A 26750-nucleotide genomic window follows, 5' to 3' on the forward strand; every position below is an offset into this window, starting at 1 on the left:
GGTGCCGGATTCTGCTATGATAGGTCCCTGCTCTCTGGTTGGGGGGGGCATAGGACTACTCCCTGCAGCTGCTCCACTTCTGTCGTTCTGACTAACGACTGGACTGATTGCCCAACTTCGACCGGTATCACCTCATCAGTATTACTAATCCTATGTTGCCTAAACAGGCTATTGTATGAACGATCCAAATTGAACCTCACCCCACCAAACCGGTTTAATGAAGGATTTAGTTGTTTTATGAAAATCGCTTCTTTTACTCCCCTTTCAAACCATCTATGTTCTTTCGCTAAGATTTTAACCTCATTGTCGTCAAATGAGCGGTTGCTAGCTTTTAGGTGCATATGTACTGCCGATTGAGGCCCACTAGTATTATCCCAGCGATGTTGATAGTCTTTTTTTGAGAATTTGTTTAGTCTAGAATGTCTAGACACCTTCAAAGAAGTACAGATGACGACTGAAGAAACATTTTCATCGATTAATGTGCTTATGTGGGTTTTTCTCTGGATATTCAAGTTCACTCCTACATTCCAGAAACATTCACGGTAGGAAAATGGAACACGCAATTGTCCCTAGGTGTGGTTGTGTCTGTGTGCCCTGCGATTGGCTGGCAACCGGTTCAGGGTATATTCCGCCGACTGACCAAAGATCACTGGGATAGGCTTCAGCACGCCTGCAACCCTTGTGAGGATCAGCGGCTCAAATAATGAATAAATGAATGAACATTGAAGGCATCGTCGAAAAAATAAAGAAAGAGACTTGTTTTGTGGGATACCGGTCTTTCCAATTACAACTATCGGAAAGGCTTGAAGCATCGAGCACCAGCACATATGGAACTTACAGTAGACCCTGTAGACCCAGCGATTTAAATAATGATATTCCAACAGATGCAGAGATACCGGTTATTACCATTCTCAAAATTGGCCCGCAAGCCCTGTAAACCACTTTCGGCATGCTTGTGTCCTCTGGGATGATATGCTCTTTGATTTTTTTTTTATCTCTTGACTAGAGGCAGGTTGTGGGATTTATTGTAAAAATAGACAAGCAATATAGTGACTCGAAGTTCTCATGGGCTTGGTGGGGCATGTGACTACCATGTCTGCCTAACAGTTAAAGACACAAGCTAGGTTTTAATTTAGGCTCTGACCTTTGTGTGTCACGTTTACACTCCCGGCACTGATTTCTTCACACCTTCCAAAAACATTTTTGTAATTGAAGACTGGGTGTTACCCATAAATCTGAATGTGAGTCCAAATGGTATTTTCGGGATATACAGTACGAAAAAGGACTGTAAATGCTGCTGAGACATTTGTTTATAACTGCTATCCCATAGTTGACCAGCAGATGGCTGTGCTTTATTTTTCTTGAAAGCGGGCAAAGTGGTTTGTTGCATACATTTTATTGCATACATTTTATTTCATTGATGTAAAGTCCAAATGTTTGTGTAAATAATGGCTATATTTTTATACTTGTTTGTAGTTCTACGATGGTGGTGTCAAATCACATTAAAGAATTAACCATCAGTACAAAGAACCGGAGTCCTCTGTTTCGAATGGAAGCACAAGAACCACAGTGTCGAGGTTAATGCTGGGGTTGTGGTGTGATATTGACTTGCGTACATGTCGCACTTTGGTGATGATAGCTTGACTTTATTGACGTTGTGTTTTTGATAGTCCGGGACTCAATGATGCAGAACTTTACATAACATACTACCCATATGTAGTACATTATATACCACACACACACATGTATATATATATATATATATATATATATATATATATATATATATATATATATATATATATATATCCCTGAGAGTAACATTCTTCATTGCCACCATCCTTCGCCTAAAAGCTTTACAGTGTTGTGTAAACTTTACACAAAGGCGTTATTTAGATGCTTTCACGTGACTGACGCCGAAATTGTCACGTGCGAGTTGACAGCTGGGGCGGCGCCGCCGCTCGCGACACTTCAATTTCATTTCATTTCAACGAGTCGCTGAAGCTTTACACTGTAAAGCTTTTAGGCGAAGGATGGTGGCAATGGTGGGGAAAGTTACTCTCAGGGAAGTGACACTGAGCGTGAGAGATGTGTCAGGCTGAGATTCACATGACAGCCGCCGTGTGCACATGTGACGCCACAAACGCACACATTGTTCGTGTTTATCAATGATCCCCTTCTCCTCGACAGTGATTTTATTTTTTGTGTCTTCTCCGGCTGAACACGAGCCTGTGGTGTTTTTTTTTTCGGTCCATCCATCCATCCATCCATCTTCTGCCGCTTATCCAGGATCGGGTCGCGGGGGCAGCAGCTTCAGTAGGGAAGCCCAGACTTCCCTCTCCCCAGCCACTTCTTCCAGCTCGTCCTGGCGGATCCCGAGGCGTTTCCATGCCAGCTGGGAGACATAGTCTCTCCAGCGTGTTCTGGGTCGTCCCCGGGGTCTCCTGCCAGTGGGACATGCCCGGAACACCTCGCGAGGGAGACGTCCCGGGGGCATCCTAATCAGATGCCCGAGCCACCTCATCTGCCTCCTCTCGATGTGGAGGAGAAACGGCTCGACTTTGAGCCCCTCCCGGATGACCGAGCTTCTCACCTTATCTCTAAGGGAGAGCCCGGACACCCGACGGAGAAAGCTCATTTCGGCCGCTTGCATCCGGGATCTCGTTCTTTCGGACACAACCCATAGCTCGTGACCATAGATGAGGGTTGGGACGTAGATCGACCGGTAGATTGAGAGCTTTGCTTTTTGGCTCAGCTCCTTCTTCACCACGACAGATCGGTACAAAGTCCGCATCACGGCAGACGCCGCACCGATCCGCCTGTCGACCTCTCGATCCCTTTCACCCTCACTCGTGAACAAGACACCCAGATACTTAAGCTCCTCCACTTGAGGCAAAATCTCCTCCCCGACCCGGAGAGGGCACTCCACCCTTTTCCGACTGAGAACCATTGTCTCAGATTTGGAGGTGCTGATTCTCATCCCAGCGGCTTCACATTCGGCTGCGAAACGCTCCAGCATCGCTCCAACATCATCTGCAAAAAGCAGAGATGCTATACTGAGGCTACCAAAACGGAAACCGTCAACGCTTCGGCTGCGCCTAGAAATTCTGTCCATAAAGGTTATGAACAGAATCGGTGACAAAGGGCAGCCTTGGCGGAGCCCAACCCTCACTGGAAACGATTCCGACTTACTGCCGGCAATGCGAACCAGACTCTGACATCGGTCATATAGGGACCGAACGGCCCGTATCAGCCGCTCCTGTACCCCATACTCCCGAAGTACCCTCCACAGAACTCCACGAGGGACACGGTCAAACGCTTTCTCCAAGTCTACAAAACACATGTAGAGTGGTTGGGCGAATTCCCATGCGCCCTCGAGGACCCTGCTAAGGGTGTAGAGCTGGTCCACTGTTCCGCGGCTGGGACGAAAACCACACTGTTCCTCCTCAATCTGAGGCTCGACTTTCCGACGGACCCGCCCCTCTAGGACCCCTGAATAGACCTTTCCAGGGAGGCTGAGGAGTGTGATCCCTCTGTAGTTGGAACACACCCTCCGGTCCCCCTTTTTAAAAAGGGGGACCACCACCCCGGTCTGCCAATCCAGAGGCACTCTCCCCGATGACCACGCAATGTTGCAGAGGCGTGTCAGCCAGGACACTGTACACAGTGTTAGTGGTGCACTGCTTTCCCCTCCCGAGACGTCGGATGGTGGACCAGAATTTCCTCGAAGCGGTCCGGAAGTCGGCTTCCATGGCCTCACCGAACTCTTCCCATGCCCGTGTTTTTGCCTCGGCGACCACAGAGGCTGCATTCCGCTTGGCTAGTCGATACGTGTCAGCTGTCTCAGGAGTCCCACAGGCTATATAAGCCCGGTAGGACTCCTTCTTCAGCTTTACGGCATCCCTTACTACTGGTGTCCACCAGCGAGTACGGGGATTGCCTCCACGACAGGCACCAACCACCTTACGGCCGCAACTCTGATTTGCCGCCTCAGCAAGGGAGGTACGGAACATGGTCCATTCGGACTCAATGTCCCCCACCTCCCCCGGGACATGTGTATAGTTCTGCCGGAGGTGGGAGTTGAAACTCCTTCTGACAGGGGATTCTGCCAGACGTTCCCAACAAACCCTCACAACACGTTTGGGTCTTCCAGGTCGGACTGGCATCTTCCCCCACCAACGGAGCCTACTCACCACCAGGTGGTGATCAGTTGGAGCGCTGTTCGGTCGTGTGCTTCCGCCGAAGATAGCACTCCGCCAGCCGTGGTGGGTGTGTATCGCGAAAAGTAGTGCGTATTTCAAGGTTTAATATTCATAAATTTGACGTTCGTAAAACGAAAAGTTCGTAAGATAAGGTGTTCGTAAGCTGAGGTCTCACTGTGTGTGTGTGTACATATATATATATATATATATATATGTGTGTGTGTGTGTGTATGTGTGTGTAATTACATACAAATATATTTCAAATCTTCCACCCCCACAATCCTGCTCCCATCCCACATATGCTGCATTTGTGGCTCTCGCTTTCTCTTATGTCTACTTTCATTTTTGTGTCGTTTGTTCCAAAAAATAAACAAATAAAAGAAGAAGAACAAGAGAAGGGTGGGGGAGCAACACTATGTGCGTCTATTTGTTTAAATGTGGTCGTGCCTCAACATTACGATTGGATGAGGTCACTGAAGGAGAATCGGTCAGGGTGATACATGTCATTCATTTGCTGTGATCGAATCGCTCTGGGCAGAATCGGGCGGTATGGTCATTTCCAGAGTGATGAATTATGAGTCATTTTTGTTCCTTCCTCTCACCAGCCATCATTTACCCACAATTATCGAGTACATAATGCAGCTGAGTTTATCTGAACTGTGAAAGGAAGCAATCCGTTCAAGTAGGGATTCCATTCAGCCTATTTATTCAAATGATTCATTCATTTGAACAAATCACCAAGAACACAGCAAGAGCACCTCTGTCGATTCTACGGTTATTACCACAGTAAACAAACTACTTTTGTGTTTGGCTAAAAACTTATCATTAAAGTAAGTTAAATCACATTCATAAGGCTGACCTTGTTTGTTTTTATTTTTTATTTTTTTTCTTTTGTAAATCGTAAAAGCGCTTTAAAAAGTACTGGCGGTAAAATCTTGGGCCAATGCTGTGGCTTTATATGAACAAGCCTGGGTAGTTCTCTGATAGTCGGTCATTGTTCTTTAGTACAGTGAAAACTTAGCCAGTCAATTTGGTTACTAACTTATACCTATATTACTCACGCTGTGTAACCATATGTTGAAACCAAGCCTCTTTATTCTTCTTCTGTGTCCTCTTCCCATTGTCATTAATACCAACATATCTGCTCTTACTCATTGTTTGTATTGCCTGTTATGCCATTATTACAGGGTCATACTACAGTATATCAATGCCCCCCGATGGGCTGGGAGTCTGTGTGTATGTGGAATTTCCGCACTGCAAAGATAAAGTAAAGACAAGGCAAATAAAACAATGATGCAGAGTGGCTGCAATAAAGAGCCTGATCATACAGAAATAAAAATGATACAGCTGGCTCACCCTGAACCGGAGCCGCACAACACTGTTTTTGGACCCACACTGATTGGAAGCAGGCTGGGAGAGTGGATGAGATAGAAAGAGAGGGAGAGAGATAGACAGAGAGCCAAAGATTGGGATCACTTTAAAGGGAGGAGGATATTGGCAAGGTGAAGGGAGGGAGCTGGACGACTAACAACACGGAAAGCACTGATAGAGCGCCCGAGGCGAGGTGGAAAACATCGAGCGAGGGCAGTCAAAATGGGGAGAGGCTCACTAGAGTGCTGCGATGAATATAAGAGGAAGAGGCAGACAAAAGTGACAAAAGAGAAGAAGAGCGGGACATTGGGATGGTGTCGATGATAAAGCCAATTGGGTGTGAGGGGTAGAGTTTCCCGTGAAGATGACTTGCAGTTTGGAGCGAAAATCACCTGTCATTTTTCTTGCGCTGATGTTTTTTTCCTGGACTGCCTCTGCAGAATTTTCCCTGTTTGTACTGTTTGACCTTCCTTCGTCAGCAACCAGAGTGACTGCAGGGAAAAGGAGGGAAGCATAAAAGGGAGTGTCTATGGGTGCAACTCGTAAAGTGGAGTAGTCTCTGTGGGAGTTGTGGCATCCCAAGAGGACCGCTCACTTTCTCTTGACCGCCCCTGCCCCCCAAAAAATGTTCTTTACTGCATACCTCAACTGGAAGGACTGAGCAGCCTGAAAATTGGAATTTGAGGACCATTGGACACTGGATCAGGACTCAAGTTTTTGAGTGGGACATTCCTTTTCAACTTGCTATGAATCTGTCAAGCAACCTGAAAAATTGTCCTGCAAGTGTTCCTCGGATGGTGGAAGACCCTCGAATGGTGGACATTAAAATGGGTGAAAGAGAGGCGCCATTGAGGATGTCCCCTTTCCGTATGCTGCGCATGCTGGACTCATGCCGTCCACCGGGAAGCCGTATTGGTGAGTGCCATCGCTCCTATTGATTTACTCTCATCTAATGAGAGGATGATTGGATGACCGCAGTTCTTGGAATTCTTCATTCGTAATACAAGACCTTTGTTGTATCCCAAGAGGTTGAGTCTGACAGTTCTTTTTAACACATTTTTGGGTGAGGAAACTGATATCAGTTTTTTCCGATCATGTAAATTTTTTTGAGCAACATAATTCCCATTTTCCGAAAAATGTAATAATAATAAATGTGTACCTTTATAAATAAAACACAAAGATGGAATAGTTACAAGCCTTGAAAATGTAATAATAAACAACATCCAACAAAGCTAGAGCTTACAACTGTATGCCTGTGGTTACAAAGTCAGCAGTACATAATCATCTTATTTCCTTTCCTGCTAGTTTTCTCTTTGATAGTAATGACCTACTGGAAGCTTCACACTTACATTCTTCTTACCACACTCACTGTGTCCGTTTCAGGTAAACAAACAGGTTGCCAAGTAGGTTTCAATGAGTCCAATTGGAATGAGTTAACTCATTCACTGCCATCCCCAAATGTATTCGGGATGTGAAATGCATGAAAACCCGAATTTATTCGGGTTTTGGTTTTTCTTGGGTGGGTTGCTGATAAAGTGCTTGTCAGACCTCTGGCAATGTTTTTCCCTCCCACAAGGGGGCAGCATTTGCCTTTTGTAGAGCCTCCCCCATTTGAAGCTCAAATAACTCCAGACCCATATAAGTTAAGAATTACCTATTTTTTCATATGAAAAAAGAGAGTCTATAGTTTCTTATGCCGCACTGAATGTTTATGTAGTCCTAAAACTCAATATTGTGCGGAAACTGTAATTTGAGGGAAAATAACAAAAACCCTGGCGCTGGAGTGGACAGACTTTTGCACTTCGTCTGACAGTAAGTGAGTTAATCACTTCTTCATGGAATTCTGCTTATTTGGTACACCATGGAGAAAAAAATGAGCTGCTGGGAAAAAGAGTGACAGCAATTTTAGAATCAGCAAGGCAATTTAATCAGCGTGAAATTGTCACTCATTCTAATTGTTCTCCAGCGTGGTCATACTTCCGATTTCATGAAACTGATGGAACAATATTTGTGTAATTTTATGAAGCATGGTTATGGATCATTTTCTCCTGTATTCTTTCATTGAAATCAAATCACCACCTATAGGTCAAGTAGGCTGCTTCCGTACAGTTCGGCCCAGGCTTGGGCAAACTTTTTGGTTCGGGCCCACATTGTTTTTTAAAATTTGACAGGTGGGCTGGGTCAGCAGCAGATACAGTAGATATAAAAAAAATGAGAAAAAAACGGCATATGTCGACAATCCATAGCAAACATGAACAGAACCAAGTAATTTACTTTTATTACAGAGAACAGTCAACCAACTATGGATGAGAAGGTTTCTTCAGCCGTCATCTGTACAAAAGTGAAGGTTTCGGACGTTTCACCTCCTATCCAAGAGGCTTCGTCAGCGAACTAAAGTCTGACTGGTCGTATCGGCCCCATTTATATATCCCTAATGTCCAGACATGGTGGCGCCGGACACAGCTATGATAGGTCCCTATTCTCAGGTTGGGGGGGGGGGGGGGCAGGGGACCCCTCCCTGTGGCCCCACTGATTGTTCCTACATTCCTGACTAACGACTGGCCTATTACCCCCACTCCCCCCGGTATCACCTCATCAGCATAACGACCCTCATCAGCATTGCGAAAGTTGCCTAACCTGTTTTGCCTAAGCAGGCTATTGTATGAACGATCCAAATTGAACCTCACCCCACCAGACCGGTTTAATGATGGATTTTGTTGTTTTATAAGAATCGCTTCTTTTACCCCCTTTCAAACCATCTATGTTCTTTCGCTAAGATTTTAACCTCATTGTCGTCAAATGAGTGGTTGCTAGCTAAATGGGGCCGATACGACCAGTCAGACTTTAGTTCGCTGACGAAGCCTCTTGGATAGGAGGCGAAACGTCCGAAACCTTCACTTTTGTACAGATGACGGCTGAAGAAACCTTCTCATCGATGGACCACTCCTGTACGACTGAGAGCTTACACAGACGTCAACCAACTATGGGACAGCATATGTCCTGTATGAACGTCCAAGTATGTTTACATCATCAATGTGTGACAACGAAGTGTAACAATAAATGGCCCCAAAACTACAGCATACAGTACAAGTATACAAACAAATACAAAATATACAAAACAATCCAAAAGTTAGAACTACAGTTGTTACGACGCTCGAGTGCAAAGAGGCAGGACTCGAGCGACGGAATCTTGGCGATAGGGAAGGACCCGAAATACACGGCGTGACAGGCTTGGATGGAGCAAGAGTCTTTACTGGAACATGCATCAAAAAATAACAAACAGGGAAGAGTGGAGGAAGATAACTAAATGACAGCAGACCTGGCAACACGGAAGTGGAAACGGCAATGTCCAAAAATACTCCGACGGAGACGGTAGTGAGCGACAGGCATATATAGGCAGAAGGCACAATCAGTGAATGACAATCAGCTGTGGGAACCCAGGTGAATGATGATTGGAGGGGCCGTCTCCCAAGATTGGCGGAGGAGGTGACAGGAGGGGCGGGACGCGCCCCGGATGGCAACGAGATGTGACAACAGTGTTTGATACAAAATGAGACAAGTAAGAGACTTGGTGGCTTTTCTTTCCACTCGTTCACTGTCTCTAACTAACTTTACATCCCTTCAATCACCACATGTGACAGAATTGCACAGCTGATGTCATGCAATGAACTTTAGAGGCCAACCATGGGACACTTCAAAGTTTTCGGTGCTCAAAGTTAGCGCTATGGCATTTAAATTCGCCTCCTCTTTTTAGTGGTCCAGTTTGTTCAAAGTTTTTAACACTATAATAGTCAAACCGCTCCAGGAAACCTGCGTTTACTTGATTGTCCCTCGAGAAGCAGGCAATTCACTCTTTGCACGGAACTTGCCAAAATCAGACTGAGCAAGAATCACATCCTTGTTTTTCACAGACTTGTAGATTTGAGTCTTTCCGACTCCAAACGTCTCCTGAATGTTTTGTAATTTGTAACCCGCTTCATTTAATCAGATACATATCACTTGCTCTTCCGCAATCAATACTGTTCCTCTTCATTTGGATGCCCTGATCTAAAGGACATGAATGTAAATGAATCAAAACAGTTCTGGCAATTCAAGCAACACTCACTGCAATAAAGAGGCATTTGCATGTCACCATTTTGAGCCAACAATAGAAAATAGCAGTGCCGACACACTTATACCGTTGTATCAAGGAGTTGCTTGAGATGGCACTACTGCAAGCTACTGCGTGACCTCCAGAACTTCTGTTGTTATGAATTGATCGTTGATGTAAAATAGTAAGAGAATGTTTAATGCATACATTTTTTTTGCGGGTTTGGAAATTCCCATTTGACAGAGGTCCGCAAGTGATAGATGATTTTTCTTCGTCTCTTTGTCTCTCCTTCGCTTTTTGTCTCCTACTCCCTCCATGCAGTCTGCAACTTCAAGTAACTGCACCACATGGCGTTGAAATGCCTGTCATTTTAAGTCCAAATGAAATTAATGTCATCATTCATATCGAACCTCAATTGTGTACCAACCTCCGTCAGATTAAAAAAAAAAAAAAAAAACAGGCCGGATCTGGCCCGCAGGCCATAGTTTTCCCACCTCTGGTCTCCTCGCAAGTTGTAACTTCTTCTTTTGAATAATTTAAAAGCTCATTTAGTTGACAGCACAATGACTCCTCTATTAATGCACACTCGAAATTTAGGGGCTATTCTGTTCAAAGCTTCAGATCACTTTCTGAGCCAGAGGTTCTTAAACCGATGGTTTGGTTCAAAGTATGGTGGTAATAGATGCTGATGGTTTCAACATGGTTAGTGACTCCAGATTCTACCATGGTACCCTTGATCAACCAAGAGGCCCTGGGCGTTGTTGTTTGACAGAAATATGGTTTCATAAGAAGCCCGCACACATACAGTTTGTCCATAGCGGGATTCAACAGCCTGCAGGAAGCCATTCAGACCACACACAGGCAGCCAGCAGGTTCTACTGACATTTACTTTCTGCTCAGTTCAGAGACGACACATGCATACATGATCTCTCGTGTTTAAAGATGCAAGTTGTGGAATTTTCCTTCAAAATAAAATGGCTTATCTCATTGAGCCACATCACTTGACTATTTCCACAAACACAAGGTGACACTTCTGGATATGTGAAAAGAAAAATACTGTAACCCACCAAGTAATGTGATTACTAAGTATCTGGCGCTTCCCCTTTTAGTGACTCTGTGCTGATGTGCGTGTGTGTCATTGGTCAGATATCCGGGATAAATGTCTTTTCTCTCACTCAGGTGTCAGTTACTGTAACTTGAGTTTCATGTTTCACCACTGAAGTGGTGAGAGCTAATGCCTGATATTAATACTGGCTACTCAGCTTTCCAAAGAAATTAAATTCTGTAAACATATCCTTCCTCATGCTTTTAAGTCCATTAGAAGAACAATACAGTCCATTGATTGAAGAATAATAACAAACCGCAACAAAGTGTACAGGCATTTGTAACTGGAGTTTGGCTTGATGTGTGGCTACGAGTAGAACACGAATTTGGGGGTAGAGGAGAGGAACCCATAAAAAGGACAGTATCACTCACGCATGGCGCTTTATGTCCAAGCTTACTCATTTTAATTCATGAAAGAGTTTTTTGGAACAATTTGCATTTCCTGCAAATAGTATTGCCTTGAGATATGAGGACGGTCTGTTCTGTGCCACACTATGAGTTGTATTCTTTTTTTTTAATATCAACACGACAATATTGAACTCTGAGAAAATAGACAGGAATGACATGAATCCATAGAACTGAAACAGTTCTGAGCTGCACCTTCTGGTGTGCATATCTTGGTCACCTGGGGGCAGTGCAATCAAACAATTACATTGTGACATCACAACATCTATAAGTTATTACAGTATTATATTTATTAGTAGTTGTTCGTCGATAAATAATATGTTTCTGTTAGTATTGTTATTTGTCCTCATGAGCTGATCCAACATTTGTATTCAAAAACCCATGATTAAAAACACTGCAGCAGTCTATGGAATGTATTTATTTATTGTGCATTCACTCTGGGGTTTTATGAAGCATACATGCATGTATACAGTACATGAAAACTCCCAAGTCATCCAACTGTGCAGCTAACCCTAATACATCTCTTGAGCTGTCTTTCCGTCGATCTGTATTATGGCTGATACGTTGTAAACCGTGTTTTCTTTTCCACATCCCTTTAACTCACCCCAGACATCATGCTCCGTCTCATTTTAGTTCACCGCAATTTGATAAATTTCAAGCCCCCACATCCCTTTTTTTTTGGTGGGGTTAGAACACAATTTAAATTCGTAAAAACATTATAATTAATATAATGTTGCTGCAAGGAGGAGGAGGCAGCCTTGTCTGCTACAATATGATTTATTAATCAGATGGATTCAGGAGGGGTTGTCTGGGGTGGGGGTGGAGCAGCAGACAAAGATGATTAAGCTTCAATGCCATTCAGGTGAATATCGATCTCTGATCTCCTCATCTCAGAAAGGAGATTCCACTCACTTGGAAAACAGCCAATACACTGACCTCAATGCACTCCATTTTCTGGCAAACCCGATTGGTAAAAAAAGCTAAGGCGAAGACGACAGTTTGACTTCCAGTGAAAAATTGTACAAATTGCCTTTTACAGGTATTGTCCATGAGAATGTGAAGATGGGCTCAGATGGCGAGAGCGACCAGGCTTCCGGAACATCTTCCGATGAGGTCCAGAGTCCTGTAAGAGTCCGTATGAGGAACAACCACCATCGACGCATCTCAAATGAGGTACAGGAAATCCGGTATTATTGATGATGAGTGCACCTGGCACATGCCTGAGTTGGTGCAATGTAACATGCTTGTATGGGTTTAATTATTTCAAGACACTTTCCATTTTTTTGTGACCAGTTGTAAAATGCAGCGATGAAAAAGTAATATTTTGGAATTGGAGGCTAAAAGGTACAGAAACCCATAAGAAATATATTAAATGAGACTTTTGAAGGAAACTGTGAAAATCATCAGCATGGCTTCATTTTCAATAGCTCACCTGCTCCCACTGCTTCCAGTGGAAATCAGTGATGGTCATCCTCTTCACGCCGGATTAGATCTTGGTTGTGGGATGGGCGAGTTTCATCACCAAACAGATGTGCACCCCCACTGTGTTAGTACATAAAACAAACTATTTAATGGCTGTCTGTACCAAAACCCACATTGCCGTCAAACCCCAAGTGGAATCACAAAGTAGATAAGCACCATCTGCCATCCTGCTCATCACTGCTGCCCAATGCGGTTAAATTTATTGTGATTGTGAACGTTCACATGACATGATAAAAATACATTTACATAAAATGGGTATACTGTATGGCAACCTATTTGAAAAATTTCCTCTCCTTTTTTGGGTGCATTATGTTTGCTTTTGTGAGTGTCATTGAAGTCATCATGGATTTACATTTTTGGGGCAGTCATTGCACGCCTCTCAAAAAGAGCGTACAGAGATGAAGAAAGAGAAGGACGTGCCCATAATTGCTCGAGTTAAACAAATTAATAAAGTGCATGTTTTAATAAGAATCAACATCACAGCTTTTTGTTTCAGAGCCGCAACACTTTTCAAAGACAGTCCAGTGTCCTTCATTGTACTTCCACACGTTGCTCCTTTTATGGTGTCTGAGCATTGATTAAACATCATGAACAAGGCGGGGAAACGGAAGTACAACTTTTTCAAGTAAACTTTCCATTCAAAAGCTCTTTAAGTATCCGTTTCGTCATCTCGTGCTGCTATCCACTCAAACCTTGATCAGCCAAGCAGACTTGCTTGTGAACTTATGCGGCGCGCTCATTGTTTCGTTTCATTTTAGAGTAACGTAATATCAGGTGTTATCGGGTGCCTCATTAATCTTGCAATGAAAATGTTTATCCCATTAAAATTTCTTTAAATTAATGACAATAATTACATGTTAAAGAATTGTCAACATTTCCCGTATTTTCTGGTGTATAAGGCGCACCCAAAAGCCTTGATTTTCTTCAAAAGACAGAGGACTACTCCCTGCAGCTGTCCTCTAGTCCTCTGCTCCCCCCAAGCTGAGAGCAGGGACCTATCATAGCAGAGTCCGTCACCGCCATGTCTGGACAGTAGGGATACATATACAGTAAAGTCTCGTTTTATCGATATTCTCGGGAGTCGGAAAAGGAAGACCGGAGCTCAGAATCAAACCTTACTAGACCTTCATTGTAAACCTGACTTGCTCATCTGTCGACCACCTTGTGCCACCCTAACTTCAACATCTCCTTCAAATTCTGTTTACATTTATGATAAACACTCACTCAAAGAGAAATTCAACTTGCACCCTGCTTGATATAACTGTGTTTTCACAACACAAAGAACAAAACCACATACATGCAGGCACGCAAGCAAGAACAACAGAATGAAATGAGTAAGCAAATACGAGACGGACTTGAGGGATATTCACTGGAAATACCGTAATTTACATGTATTTCTCATCATTGATTAAATATTGGGATTATTGTTTGTTTGTTTTTTTTATTTTGCATTAAGTTGCATATTATTGTCCTGCGTCTCCAACACCCTCTTCACATTCTCTCTAAAAATGATCTGGCATTTCTGAGTCCACTTTGCCATCACACACGCAAGACTGCCAAGTCATTGCCTATCAGTCATTGCTGACCTTCTTCCTCAATATCAGACTGATCTAGCTTACCAGGTAAACATGGTGACACCATTCTCATTTTGTTAAAGCTGCAGGTCCATTAATTTTCTTGTCCCTACTATGAAACTGTTAACTAAATGAGAATACTTCACTTTCCCCCAAAAAAAACACTTTGATTGGGATTATTTTGTTTTTGTATAACTCTGAATAAGCACCATGACGGAAAAATGCTTATTACACCCCAACCATTTGCTGCCCTTAATAATAAAAGTACTAAAGAAAAGCTTATGAGAGCCTCAATGCTATTGCTGAGAGTTTACACAGACCTCAGACTCTACTGTAGCGCCTTATAATGTGGTGTGCCTTATATTTGGATAACTGTTAGATATTTCGATATTATATTTGGAAAACTCCTTTCATTCATTGAAGGTGCGCCTTATACTCCGTTGCGCCTGATACACCGCAAAATATGGTATATATATTTTCGAATTAATCAATTGTTTCAACAATAGCTACTATGTTTTCTTAAACGTCCTCGCTATATTACAACATATGTCAAAATCTGTATCGCTTAAATGTTAGACGTTACACCGAAAAACAAAAAATAAATATATTGCAAATCTGGAAGAAAAAAAGAAAGACATTTATGAATTTTGCATCAACAATACATTTAGGAACACATAAAGTCATCTCTGATTACAATTTGCTTTTGACCAATATAATCAGAGGATTTTATGCCTTGACAGGATACAATTGGATTAAAAAAAGTATGGATTCAAATGAGCAATTATGGTTTGGGATTGACTAATGGGTCAAAGCACAAAACTTTATTTAAGAGATGTTTTATATAGAGATTTTGAGGCTTGTGTCCTGAGCCATATTAACTGTCTGTGAGATTATACCTGTTGGCTGTAGACATAGTTCGGCGCCTTGCTTTGCAATTTCTTGGTTTGTGCCTATGTCGCGTGGCCAGACTGTGCATCTCGGTTTGGGTGTGAAAAGAATCTCCAGACTGATGAGTCCAGCAGTATTGTGGGAAATAACTAGTCGCACATGCCGCTGCTGCCTTGCCTTCTGTGGAGAGTGGAAAAGACTAATTTAGACCGTGTTTACCAGAGTGAGCGAGAGGATGGGTTGCAGAGAGGGAGGGAAAAACGCATAGGGCAGGAAATAGTTATGAATATAAGAATGATTAGTGAACTAAACATGAGAAAGGCAGATCAGCATCCAAAGCAGATGACAAAAATGGGATGCAAAGGGATAAAGCGGGATGAAGGCCAAGATAGCAACACGATGAAGAAAAAGAATGTCCGCTCTCACTTCGCCCCTTCTATTCCCCCATCCCCCAATATGCCTTCCTCCTCTCAGGAATCAGTCCATTCCTCTCTCCTCTCCAACTGGCTCCCTCCCTTGCCTCCTCTTTTTTGTCCTGCCCACCCCCTCTGCTCCCCCCGCCTCTCTCTCTCTCTCTCTCTCTCTCTCTCTCTCTCTCTCTCTCTCTCTATATATATATATATATATATATATATATATATATATATATATATATATATATATATATATATATATATATATATATATATATACAGTAAAGTCTCGTTATATCGATATTCAAGGGAGTCCGGAAAAATATCGATATAACCGGGACTATCGATATATCCGACCCTGTTTGCATGTAATTTTCTCCGTGCGTGCATAGAAATAGTATCGATATAACCGGGACTATCGATATATCCGATATCGATATAACGAGACTTTACTGTATATATATATATATATATATATATATATATATATATATATATATATATATATATATATATATGTGTGTGTGTGTGTCTCTCTCTCTCTCTCTCTCTCTCTCTCTCTCTCTCTCTCTCTCTCTCTCTCTCTCTCTCTCTCTCTCTCTCTCTCTCTCTCTCTCTCTCTCTCTCTCTCTCTGGCTGAGCATGTGGATGGCACAGCCGTCCCGCCACTCTGTGCGTGCAGTCATGTGGCAGCAGCGAGATGTGTAAGGGGCAAAGTGCGCGTGTGTGAGTGCATTATAGAAAGACACGTTTAAGGAGGACAATGAGGGAGCTACTGGAGCTGTTCAGCATTGTAAGTATGGGGGTAAGCATGATCGCGTGGGGTTTCATGAAATCTTTCATTCACTCACTACCAGTGAGTAAGAGGGGCATGAGCCGGTGTCCATCTTTACTCTTCTTGGAAGAATGTGTGGCTTTAATTGCTGCAAAGCACTATGTGTGTGTTTCAAGGGTATTTCCGTGGAGGCTTATGTCACAGTCATGCGTTTGTATGTTTACGCTTCTTGTTTTGCCTCTTTTAAACTGTGTAAATGAATCAGGTCGAAGCCTGTCAGTGGGTGCGTTTATGGCTCATTTGTTCTTTTGCGTTCAGTTTTAGTCTGCAGAAGATTAGCTTATTGTCATAGCACGGGAGTACGCGTGCAAATGTCGTGGTTGTGCCTTGCTTGAAATTATGTTAGCCAGCAAGAAAAGGCGACAAACATATATGCGTTTTCATTTTCTTGCACACATATACACAACAACTGTGTAACACACAGACTAAAAACGTGAGGCTGCTGGGATCTATGCCACCCAGCTAGCCCTGCTACCATGGAAACAACGTGTGATGAGCGCCTATTCAATTCACACATCCTACATGTATACCACAGAGGAGTTGTATCAAGTGGAAAACTGATTTCATGCAGGATTGCCAAGATTTTCGTTTCCAAGTTGAGAGACTCATTTAGTTAAAGCATTCTCGAATCAAACCTCTGAAGATGGAGGACGCTGTGGCGACCCCTTCAAGAGAAAAGCCGAAAGAAAAAGAATATTCTCCCAAGATCTTCTAGACCATCTGGAACAGTAGATGTAAACACAACAAAAAGAAACATTTGAGGTAGAGCTGCCCCATTTTAATGCTCATTCAGAATGGTCCATCCTAAGTCATCGCATTTGGATATCAAATTTTAACCCACCAGAAGCCTGCTTCCCTTAAAAGAAAACAAGTGACGGTGAGAGCAAACCCACAAAGAGACCAGACAGATGTGTTCCAGATGACGTCTGGAACTCGGTCAGTCAGCCAGAAGCGTAGTTGCAAATTGATCTCAAACTTTTATTGCGAAGCTCTCATTACATTAACATAGATTTTTCACAGCCCTTTGTAAAAGACGGTGTTATTTGTGGTACTGATTTTGTTGAGCTGCCGCAAATCGAGGATGCAAACTAGATCTATTTTTCATATCAATGAGAGATCATGAAGGAGATCAAAGGGATCTGAAATTGTAGAGACCCTTCAAGAACCAGAATGCACAGGGCTTGGATCCTTCCAAGGCCGCTTTGAGGCCACTCTACTCAGCTGTCGCTTTCACTTCACTGGCTTTGATGACAACATTAGCGAGCAGTAAGGCGCCCAAGCCAAATGCGTACTTGGAAACAATGCCAACATACAATGCGTGTTGATGTGAATAATCAACGGCATGACATCATTTGGAGGCAGCGTGGAGACAAGTTGTCCCGTATATACTGTCCTGAAATTGTGATACATTTTCTGTTTTCTAAATGTCACACTTTGTATTGTACAATGGTGTGAGTCGTCATTTAGCCACTTATTTTGCTCTGACTTGCCATCGCTGATCTGAGATGCACGTGCTCTCCTCAATGTTGTTTATTTTGAACAATTATGTCGTTTGGTCTTTAGAAAGTCTGTTGAGCTCAATGCTAACACAATCAAATCACCATTTAGAGAATAACAAATATCATAGTGATTGCCCTTTTAAGTATTGGATATGGATCACAAATGGCAGAGCAACACATCCAGTATATACCGGTGGCGATTGCTCAGAGACTGCGATTGAAAAAAATGTTAAAATTGTGGTGAAATGTACACTACTGTGTGTACATTTCATTGACTAAATATGCGCTACAATACCTTTTGTTCAGCATTCGCTACTTATCACTGTTAACTGACACAACTTCCTTCTTGCCCACGCCGTTGGCTCTTTTTGTCTAGTCAGATGCTGAGGGGAGTTGTCTAGTCAGATGCTGAGCATGTACTAATTTGAAAAATGGGACTTTCCACCGTGCGACTATCCATTCATTTGATAGAGCCTGGGCTTTATTCCACTCATCGGATGCTGATCATCTCTGTGGTTCTATGGTGCAGTGGGCTGGCCTGGATGTTTTGTTTCTTGCATGATGATTAGATGATCTGTTTGAGGCGGCGGTGAACTCGCCATGATTAGAATGACCAGCAACTGCCACTGGTATATACAGAAAATGTAACATGACTCACAGGCATTTATTCTTCGTCCTTCATGAATACATGGCCAAGATTACTGCAGCTTAATGAATTAGTTGTTAAACCAAGTTGACCGAGCTGCACACATCAAAAGGAACACCGCAATGATCGTTGAAATGAATCAAAAACGAGTGTCAGAGACCATCTATGGGAAAAGGACGCTTCGTGAGCCATCTTTCAACCAAAAGTACAATTTCATGGATTTAAGAAGTCGCACAAGTGCTTCACGAAACGTTATTTGGCTATTACTATCAACAGCCTTTTCATCCTTTATATACTATTGAATTTTGGACTTGCAAGCAGGGAAGGTACAGACTTTCCCCATACCCCCCCAAAAAAAGATAATGTCAATGATTTTATCATTAAAACCACTAATCTTACATTCTGTCCCATTGAGGCAGTTACTGCCACATGCCACACTCTTCATTTTGTAAACACACAGTACATATTTTATCACACATTTACTCCACTTGCTGACATTCTATAGTCTGTCGAAGATATTTAATCAATGTTTGCCGTGTTTAGTCTTTCTGATTGGCCAGAAAAGTGATTGAATGTGCATGGTGGAGCCCAGAAAGTACTGTGTCGCTGCCAGCATGTGGCAGTGTTGAGCACCATTTGCACAGTGTGTTGAAAAACTGACACTCGTCGCACAACAATACTGTATATAACCACTAGAAAAAGCCTTATAGCGTGCTGAATTCTTTCTAGATTGACATTCATTGGTTTGCCGGAAATGTCAATCTTGCAATTATGATGCAAACACACCAAGATTTCATTAAGTTTCATTTCATCTCTACGACTGAAATGGTTGATCCACTGCAAATACATTAAGTGTAATGGTATGACCAATTCCCACCAGCAAAGTTACGAGAGGAAGAAGTCTAAGAACAAAATACAGGATCTGCTATAAAGTCAGCCATGCTGGCGGCGCCATCTTGAAGTTGAAATAACAAAATAATACAACACAACACACAAGACATTAAATCTTAACCACTTTATGCATCCCCATTGTTGTATGAAACAGAGGTGAAAGAGGTGAGGATCAAAGTGTGGTGACAAAAGTGCTCACGTCTGCTTCCACATACACATCTGCGCTCTGATCTGACGCGACTTTCTTCTCATTGTCAGCTCCTCAAGCCATGTACCCATGCAGCCGGAGACCGTCCAACAGTACTGACCTTTACGCTAAACAAAGCAGGACTGTGAAAAATGCTGCTTATTACAGGCGCAAAAATCATAACCGCCTCACAGCTATCCAGCATTTACAGTCAAGTAAAAACACTTTCCAAACTGTTTCTTCTTGGAGCAGCCTGCAACCAATGAAGGATATTTCCATTAGTTTAATGGAGAAAGATGATTTGCAACAAATGTGTTTTCAGTTACAAGCATGGTCACAAGCTTTGATCCAATGGTTAATTGTTTGTTATTTTGCTCCAAATGCATTTCAGAAAATTGATGACAGACAACATTCCCGCTTATATTTTCATAGAACTGCTGCTGTTTTAAAGCAGCCTGAACCCTAACCAGCCATAAACATCGGAGTCACAAACAACTTAAAAGATGTTGCTGACTGCATCTTGAGCGTTCTCTGCTACACTCACAAAATGCTGTCTTGTCTTGTCTTCTCTCTGTGTTTCAGGACATAAACAAACGTCTGTCTCTCCCAGCTGATATCAGACTACCGGAGGGCTACTTGGAGAAGTTTGCCATGAACAGCCCACCCTTTGACAAGCCCATGAGCCGCAGGCTACGACGTGCTTCATTGGTCAGTGTGAGCGTGTCTATGTGTGTGTGCGTACTTGCGTCTGCGAGTGCGTGTGACAAGCAGCTGCATATTATTTGGGTCTGCTGTGCATGTCTGCTCAGGCGCATCCATGACCAAATGTTAATTGATGTATTTTTCTTATCATGCTCTGTACGACTGAAATGGTTGATCCACTGCAAATACATCAAACATACACTCATTTTAAATGGCTACGGAGTTATGGATTACAGTTAACAATGGCTCAGTAGGGAATGAATTAGTGTTACATATCCAGGACCAAGAGCATTATGGGTAAGAATGGGGATGAAGCGGGTTGGGGAGGAGGTTGCGAGAGGAGTTTTCTTTCTTTCTTTTTTTGATTTGCAGAGACAGAGAGGTGGAGGATGGGGAAAGATTGAAAACTATTCATGAATATGCAGAGTGTCTCTTTCTGCCTCATTGTACTGCTACTGAATTAATGCTGCTCTTTCACGGGCTGTGTTTTGTTGCCGTTGGAGACACAGTCCTTCCTTCCATTCATTCACATGAACGGAATCATCTCTCCGCTCATCGTCCTGATCTACATTTTACATAACTCGTTTCACACACAGCCTTGATATTCTCTGACAAAGTATAAAGGTTTGGTGCTGCATCATCCGTTCTGTCGTCATTGTCATGTTCAGCGGCTCGTTGCCGGCTTCCTTCTTGACGTGCTTTACTTACACAGCTATTTTACTGGAGCCTCACTGGGATGAAAGAAAAGGATCATTGAAGTGAGTTTTGCACAAGGAAGCACAGAGGTTTACCGTGGATAAGAAGCTGGCACGCTGATGCAACGACGAGACGTTTAACAGCGTCAAACACACACGCTCTTCAACGACTGTCGTATTTCAGGCTGCTGTGTTTCTGTGATGTACAAGAGGATTAATTATTCAGCGCATGTACCATCCTGGCTAGGATGAAACACCGGGACATATTCAAGGGAGCAAGGACGATAGATGCAAAGAGGGATGAAAGCAGACTTCATTAAAGGGAGTGTTTGCAGTAGCAAAATTTGAATTTCGACTCACCTCTCAAATGCCCTCTACGTTGGTAGCCAGACTTATTTGGAATGTAGTATTATTAAAAACACTCAATGTTTGAAAAATTAATTATGGGACTGTGGACTCATTAAAAAAACAACTAAGAGATGATAAACTTCACTGTTAAGTCAAAAACTAATTTTGTACAGTAGAAAACAGGGAAGAGACAACCAACATCCCTTTTTTGTTTCCTAGGTGACATCAGAAAAACGTTTTACAGCATCTACACTAAGTTTTCAGACCAAACAAAGTACCGCAAAATGCATTGAGGTGATGAAAGGACTGCGACAGTATGTCCTTTCTCGGTCAGGGGTGTTCCTTCCGTGACGTGACGTCAGGACTCGTTACCAACTCAAAAACAAGACTTCCGGAATATTCAGCGCAAGTCTTAAAACGTAAAATATAGCTATATGCGGTGGAATCTTTGTAAAATACGCTCAGTACAAGTCATTTGAAGCGATTTTACAAATTATGGACACAACTTGTCCGGAGGCGTCAGTTGTCCTTTAGTATCAAACAAAGCATAACATGATTAGATTAACATAAAGAGCGAAAATGAGCTCACAAAAACAAAGAAACCAAGACGCTAAATACAAGCAATCTGCTGAGACAACGTGGGAACTAAGAAGACACAAGGAACAGGTCTGACAAAAACCACTCGGAAAAATACCTATTGAAAGAGAAAATGTGACAAAAATGAAACAACCCCAATCTCATCACAACAAAATCAGCAAAAGCACACATAATAACATACTGGCATTCCTTTTTTTAAAGGCTGAATTTATTTTATACAGCTCACACGGATCACATTAAAAATTAGTAAACGTGCTTGTTTGGGTAGTCACATATGTCATCTGTAAATATAAGCCATGAAATGGAAAACACACAAATGGTAATGGGCCATGGACCTTTGAGTGTGCTTGTCTTTTGCTAAAGCCAGCAGCATGTGTCAGGTGTCATGTAACATATGTCTGTTTGAAACCGTAATCGGATCTCTCTTCACTGTACCGGTAATTCAAGCAAAGGTGGTTGCTATCAGATTTCTGGGACGCTTGTTGCCTTGCATAATCAATTATTCACAATAGTCTGCTGAAGATTATGGGCAAGACTTGTCGAAAAAGGAAGATGTTGATTGTTTTGTGCTGATAACCTCATTGCCACTTTTGATTTTTAAGTGCACCACCCTTCTAATAACCACCCCTTTTGTTGGCAAGTACTATTCATCTAAAAACCCTCTTTCCCAAATGCACTTCCTCAGCTGCACATCCAAAAAGGCTATTTACAGCATAAATGAAGGCATAGTGTGGCAATATTCCCTCTTCAGGGCGCACACTACTTTTCATTATTTTGCTTGGGTTTTATGTTCCTTCTGTTTGGTTATAATGTGCCGAGCCCCCACCAAAGCATTGGAGCGGAAATGAACTTGTCAGGCGAACATGCATATACAGTAGATGTGCCCATGCAAATAGATGTGCACTGTCATAAAGCAAATGGTAATGCATCTTCTTGGGATTGGAGAATAGCCCATGTCGGCTCAAGTTGGATACGCCACAGCTGACAGAAATGGACAAGCAGAAAGATGTTGCTTTCTGCTGTGTCGGAGCTGGTGTAGGCCTGCGTTGGCGATAATGTACGCTATGTGTTTGGTCAGGCATACACCTGTGAAGTTTCTTATAGGCATGTTTGATGAGATCATGCAGTATTTCACCGACTAACTTTCTCACCGCAGACCCTTTCCCCTGCCGATTGGATGTACCTTTATTCGTCTTACCCGCGGGCCGTAGTTTGCCCATATCTGGATTAGACTGTCATGTCTTTATTATCTTCATTTGGATGGAATTAATTAATTCATTTCCTTATACCGGTAAATACTATATACAGTTATTACGTTTGCTTCTGGATGCCCTACTGGTAGACTAGTTTTTCATGGTGTATGTTTAGAATTAAAACATTGTGTATTATTTACACAGCACACTCAACAAATGCACTTAATCATTCATATTTTTAATGCTATCAACCATTGCATAATCTATTTTTTACCTTGTCACAGGTGATTGTGAGTGGAAACCCTGGCAGGCGGACGTTCGACCACCCCACACTTGATCCTCACAAAATAATAGTGCCTGTGTAGTTTTGGTTTGATTTATTTGACTACTAAATAGCCTGAAAACCATTATACGTACATCATAAGAATTGCCCACATAACGTATGATACTTATTTCATTATAACACCTCTTTCATTCAAATATCTTTCAACACTTTGAATGAGTGGCGTGAACTTCTGGCTACCACATTGCATGTCAGGTATTTGAACACCTACAATACACTGTCTGTAAGTAAGGAATCTGCTTAACATTAACATTGCTTGAAAGGTTTTTACACCCGGACTATCAACGCAATGGTTTTGGCCCCATTAGGCATTTCCACAGAGATTCAGATGCCCCAAAAGCTGAAATGTGTATGCGTAGATGAGATGCATGCTCTCGGTCAACTGCTTATGGGGCAAACATATTTGAGTTGCCAGACGCCGTGGCAACCAACAGTGCAGCATTTACTGTATTTGTGTCTTGAAATGTGTCAGCTTATGTGCAGGTGCAAGGCATCAAATTGGTTCTAATATGTTACAAAGTTTTTAAAAAAAGTTACTACCAGACTGACTATGTCATAGAGAATGTTTTTGTTTGTTTTTGAAGACTGGATCCAGGACTTGACGACTTACAGACAATACACTTGCCTGAACTTAAACACAAAATTGTATCTGAAAGAAATGAGAGCATTTGGTCAGAGCAAATTGAGAGTTTTGAAAGCCGCTTATAATTGAAATGTATTATTATTATTATTATTATTATTATTATTATTATGTTCCACAATTTTCCAATTTTTCAAAAACAGACATTATTTTTATGTATTTTGTTTTTCTACTTTCATTCCTTTCATCACTTTGCTGCTGTGAAATGTAAATTTCTCCACTGTGAGACTAATAAAGGCATATCCAATCCAATCCAATCCAATCCAATTATTTGCTATAGTGATCACGGTAAGAATACACATTAATTGTATAAAATGTCTTCTCTTTTAGTCTGAAATCGGCTTTGGTAAACTTGAGACCTACATCAAGCTGGACAAATTAGGGGAGGTAAGATGAGCCGGTTGCCCAAAACTGAATCATATCAATCTCAATATTTCTTCTTGTGGCTAAGCGTACTTTTGACTATTTTTCCAGGGAACATATGCGACCGTTTTTAAGGGGCGAAGCAAGCTAACGGACAACTTAGTGGCTCTGAAAGAGATCCGACTGGAGCATGAAGAGGGTGCACCTTGCACAGCCATCAGAGAAGGTTTGACAACACTGCCAGCAGCTTTGCTTTTTCAGCCGAGTTTGTTATCTGGGCTTGACTGATGCTCTCTTTGTCTCCTCCGCACAGTGTCTCTCCTGAAAGACTTGAAGCATGCCAATATTGTCACTCTCCATGACATTATCCACACTGACAAGTGCCTGACACTCGTGTTTGAGTATCTGGTGAGAGTGTGTGCACTGCACTTGTAGCGTCCTCCTACTGTTATGTGTTTTAAAAATCGAAATGTCAACACTGCGTTCTCTCATTAGGAAAAGGATCTGAAGCAGTACATGGATGACTGTGGGAGCATCATGAGTGTACACAATGTCAAGGTATATCATTTGGTTGGTCAGCGCTAAGAATTCTACTGCTGCTGAATATGATTATTTTACTAGCGTCTCCTCTTCAGATCTTCTTATTCCAGCTGCTGAGAGGCCTGGCTTACTGCCATCGAAGAAAGGTTCTACACCGGGACCTTAAACCCCAGAACCTCCTCATCAATGAGAAAGGAGAACTGAAACTTGCAGACTTTGGTACAGTCCTGCTTTACTAGAGTGGCAGTGTTATAATCTCCTCTGATAGACTTCACTACAGTACATATACTGTCTATAATAAACTCCCGTTATTTGCGAGTGAAAAAGAGCCCCAGTAATTGATGCCTCCTAGCAACGTTTATAATTGCCTAATATTAACTCATTCACTGCGATACCCAAATGTATTCAGGAATTGAAAATATGACATGGAGCGCCATTCCCAAATATGTTCTGGTTTTGGTTTTTCTTGCAGGGATAAAGCGCTGGTAAGACCTCTAGCAATGTTTTTCCCTTCCATGAGAGGGCAGCATTTCCTTCTTTTCGATCTTAGCGCTTTGTTCCAGCTTCAGCTGTTGTTAAAGCGCTATATAAACCAATATGTATGTATTGAATTGTATATTGGACAGCCGCACACATTTCAAGCTCATATAACTCCAGATCCATATAATTTAGGAATTAGCTCTTTTTTGTCATGAAAGAAGAGAGTCTAAGATTTCTTACACTGCATTGAATGTTCATGTAGTCCGAAAACTCAATATTCTGTGGGTCCTGGAATTTGAGTGAAAATGACGAAGACCCTGGCACTGGAGTGGACACATTTTTGCACATCATATGGCAGTGAATGAGTTAATAGTTCAAAATGGAAATAAACCACAAACCATCACCATAGCATCGTAAGTTTCAACTAGTAACGTTGCAAACTGCAAATAGGTTACCGTACTCCAATAAATGAAGAAAAGACCATGTTTTCCTTGGGCAACAACTATCATTTTTAATGCAAACAGATATCCCCCAATCTTTTTTTTTTTTTTTTTGGTAAATCGTGCAATGTTGTATAGCTGGAATTACTGCACTCAAGCCCACACAATTGCTTCTCGTAGCCCAACTGACTAATGGAGGCAGGGAACACCAAGGAATTATTACATCAATCACAAAACATTTATTACGTTACCAGCAGCTTAGAATGTTTAGGTTAGCGAACATACACAATTTCACAAGCTTTTCAGTGTGAAACGAACATTTTCTTGTTTAGAGTCTACTAAGTCAATATTTCCATTACTTTGTGCTCCTCTCCTCTCTTTAATTAAGGTTTGGCCCGTGCCAAGTCTGTCCCCACAAAGACCTACTCAAACGAAGTCGTGACATTATGGTATCGACCTCCAGATGTGCTTCTGGGCTCCACTGAGTACTCTACGCCCATAGACATGTGGTGAGCACACGCACACACAGAGAGACTGTTCTTCATATTTATGTAAATGTAACGTTTATGGCTTTCACATCCCAACTGGAAAAGATGAGAGCAGACTTTTTCAAGAGGTTGTCTAATTCTGTATGCTCCTTTATTTTGCTACTGAAAGAAGGGGGCAGAGATCACATGGGACAATGTCATTTTGGTATCTAAGATGGATCTCGATAAATTGAAACCATCATTAAGTGTTATACTAAATGTGATCTACTGAAAAGTCAAGTGTACAATGATCTAATTTCAAAACAGTGGGCACTATATAGGACAAAAGCAAAAC

The 26750-nt window shown here is 42.1% G+C and overlaps 1 protein-coding gene and 1 long non-coding RNA gene across 9 annotated transcripts in view; one reads left to right on the top strand and one right to left on the bottom strand.

Annotated features, from left to right (window-relative positions):
* The window catches only part of LOC148903072 (cyclin-dependent kinase 17-like), a 49913-nt gene that overhangs the window by 11860 nt on the left and 11303 nt on the right, over nt 1-26750 (top strand). For 6 of the 7 annotated variants that reach the window (XM_088995844.1, XM_088995825.1, XM_088995852.1 and 3 more), the window contains 8 exons: nt 12212-12345; nt 20170-20295; nt 24436-24492; nt 24580-24694; nt 24782-24876; nt 24964-25026; nt 25104-25227; nt 26317-26437. In XM_088995844.1, coding sequence (XP_088851970.1) covers nt 12212-12345; nt 20170-20295; nt 24436-24492; nt 24580-24694; nt 24782-24876; nt 24964-25026; nt 25104-25227; nt 26317-26437 — 835 coding nt within the window. Of the gene's footprint in view, nt 1-5769; nt 6489-12211; nt 12346-20169; nt 20296-24435; nt 24493-24579; nt 24695-24781; nt 24877-24963; nt 25027-25103; nt 25228-26316; nt 26438-26750 lie in introns of those variants that run through there. The other variant, XM_088995868.1, reaches the window with a different exon arrangement.
* Nucleotides 11604-17179, bottom strand: LOC148903073 (uncharacterized). Of its 2 annotated transcripts, none has more exons than XR_016114930.1 (4): nt 17000-17179; nt 15125-15296; nt 12605-12714; nt 11604-12295 (listed from the first exon to the last, which is right to left on the bottom strand). It is a non-coding gene; the product is annotated as an uncharacterized LOC148903073 (long non-coding RNA). The 2 variants fall into 2 exon arrangements; XR_016114931.1 differs by lacking the exon at nt 17000-17179 and adding an exon at nt 15543-15620.

Source organism: Hippocampus bargibanti, linkage group LG01 (assembly GCF_051943395.1).
Source record: "Hippocampus bargibanti isolate YZ-2025 linkage group LG01, ASM5194339v1, whole genome shotgun sequence".
NCBI classification, from domain to species: Eukaryota; Metazoa; Chordata; class Actinopteri; order Syngnathiformes; family Syngnathidae; genus Hippocampus; species Hippocampus bargibanti.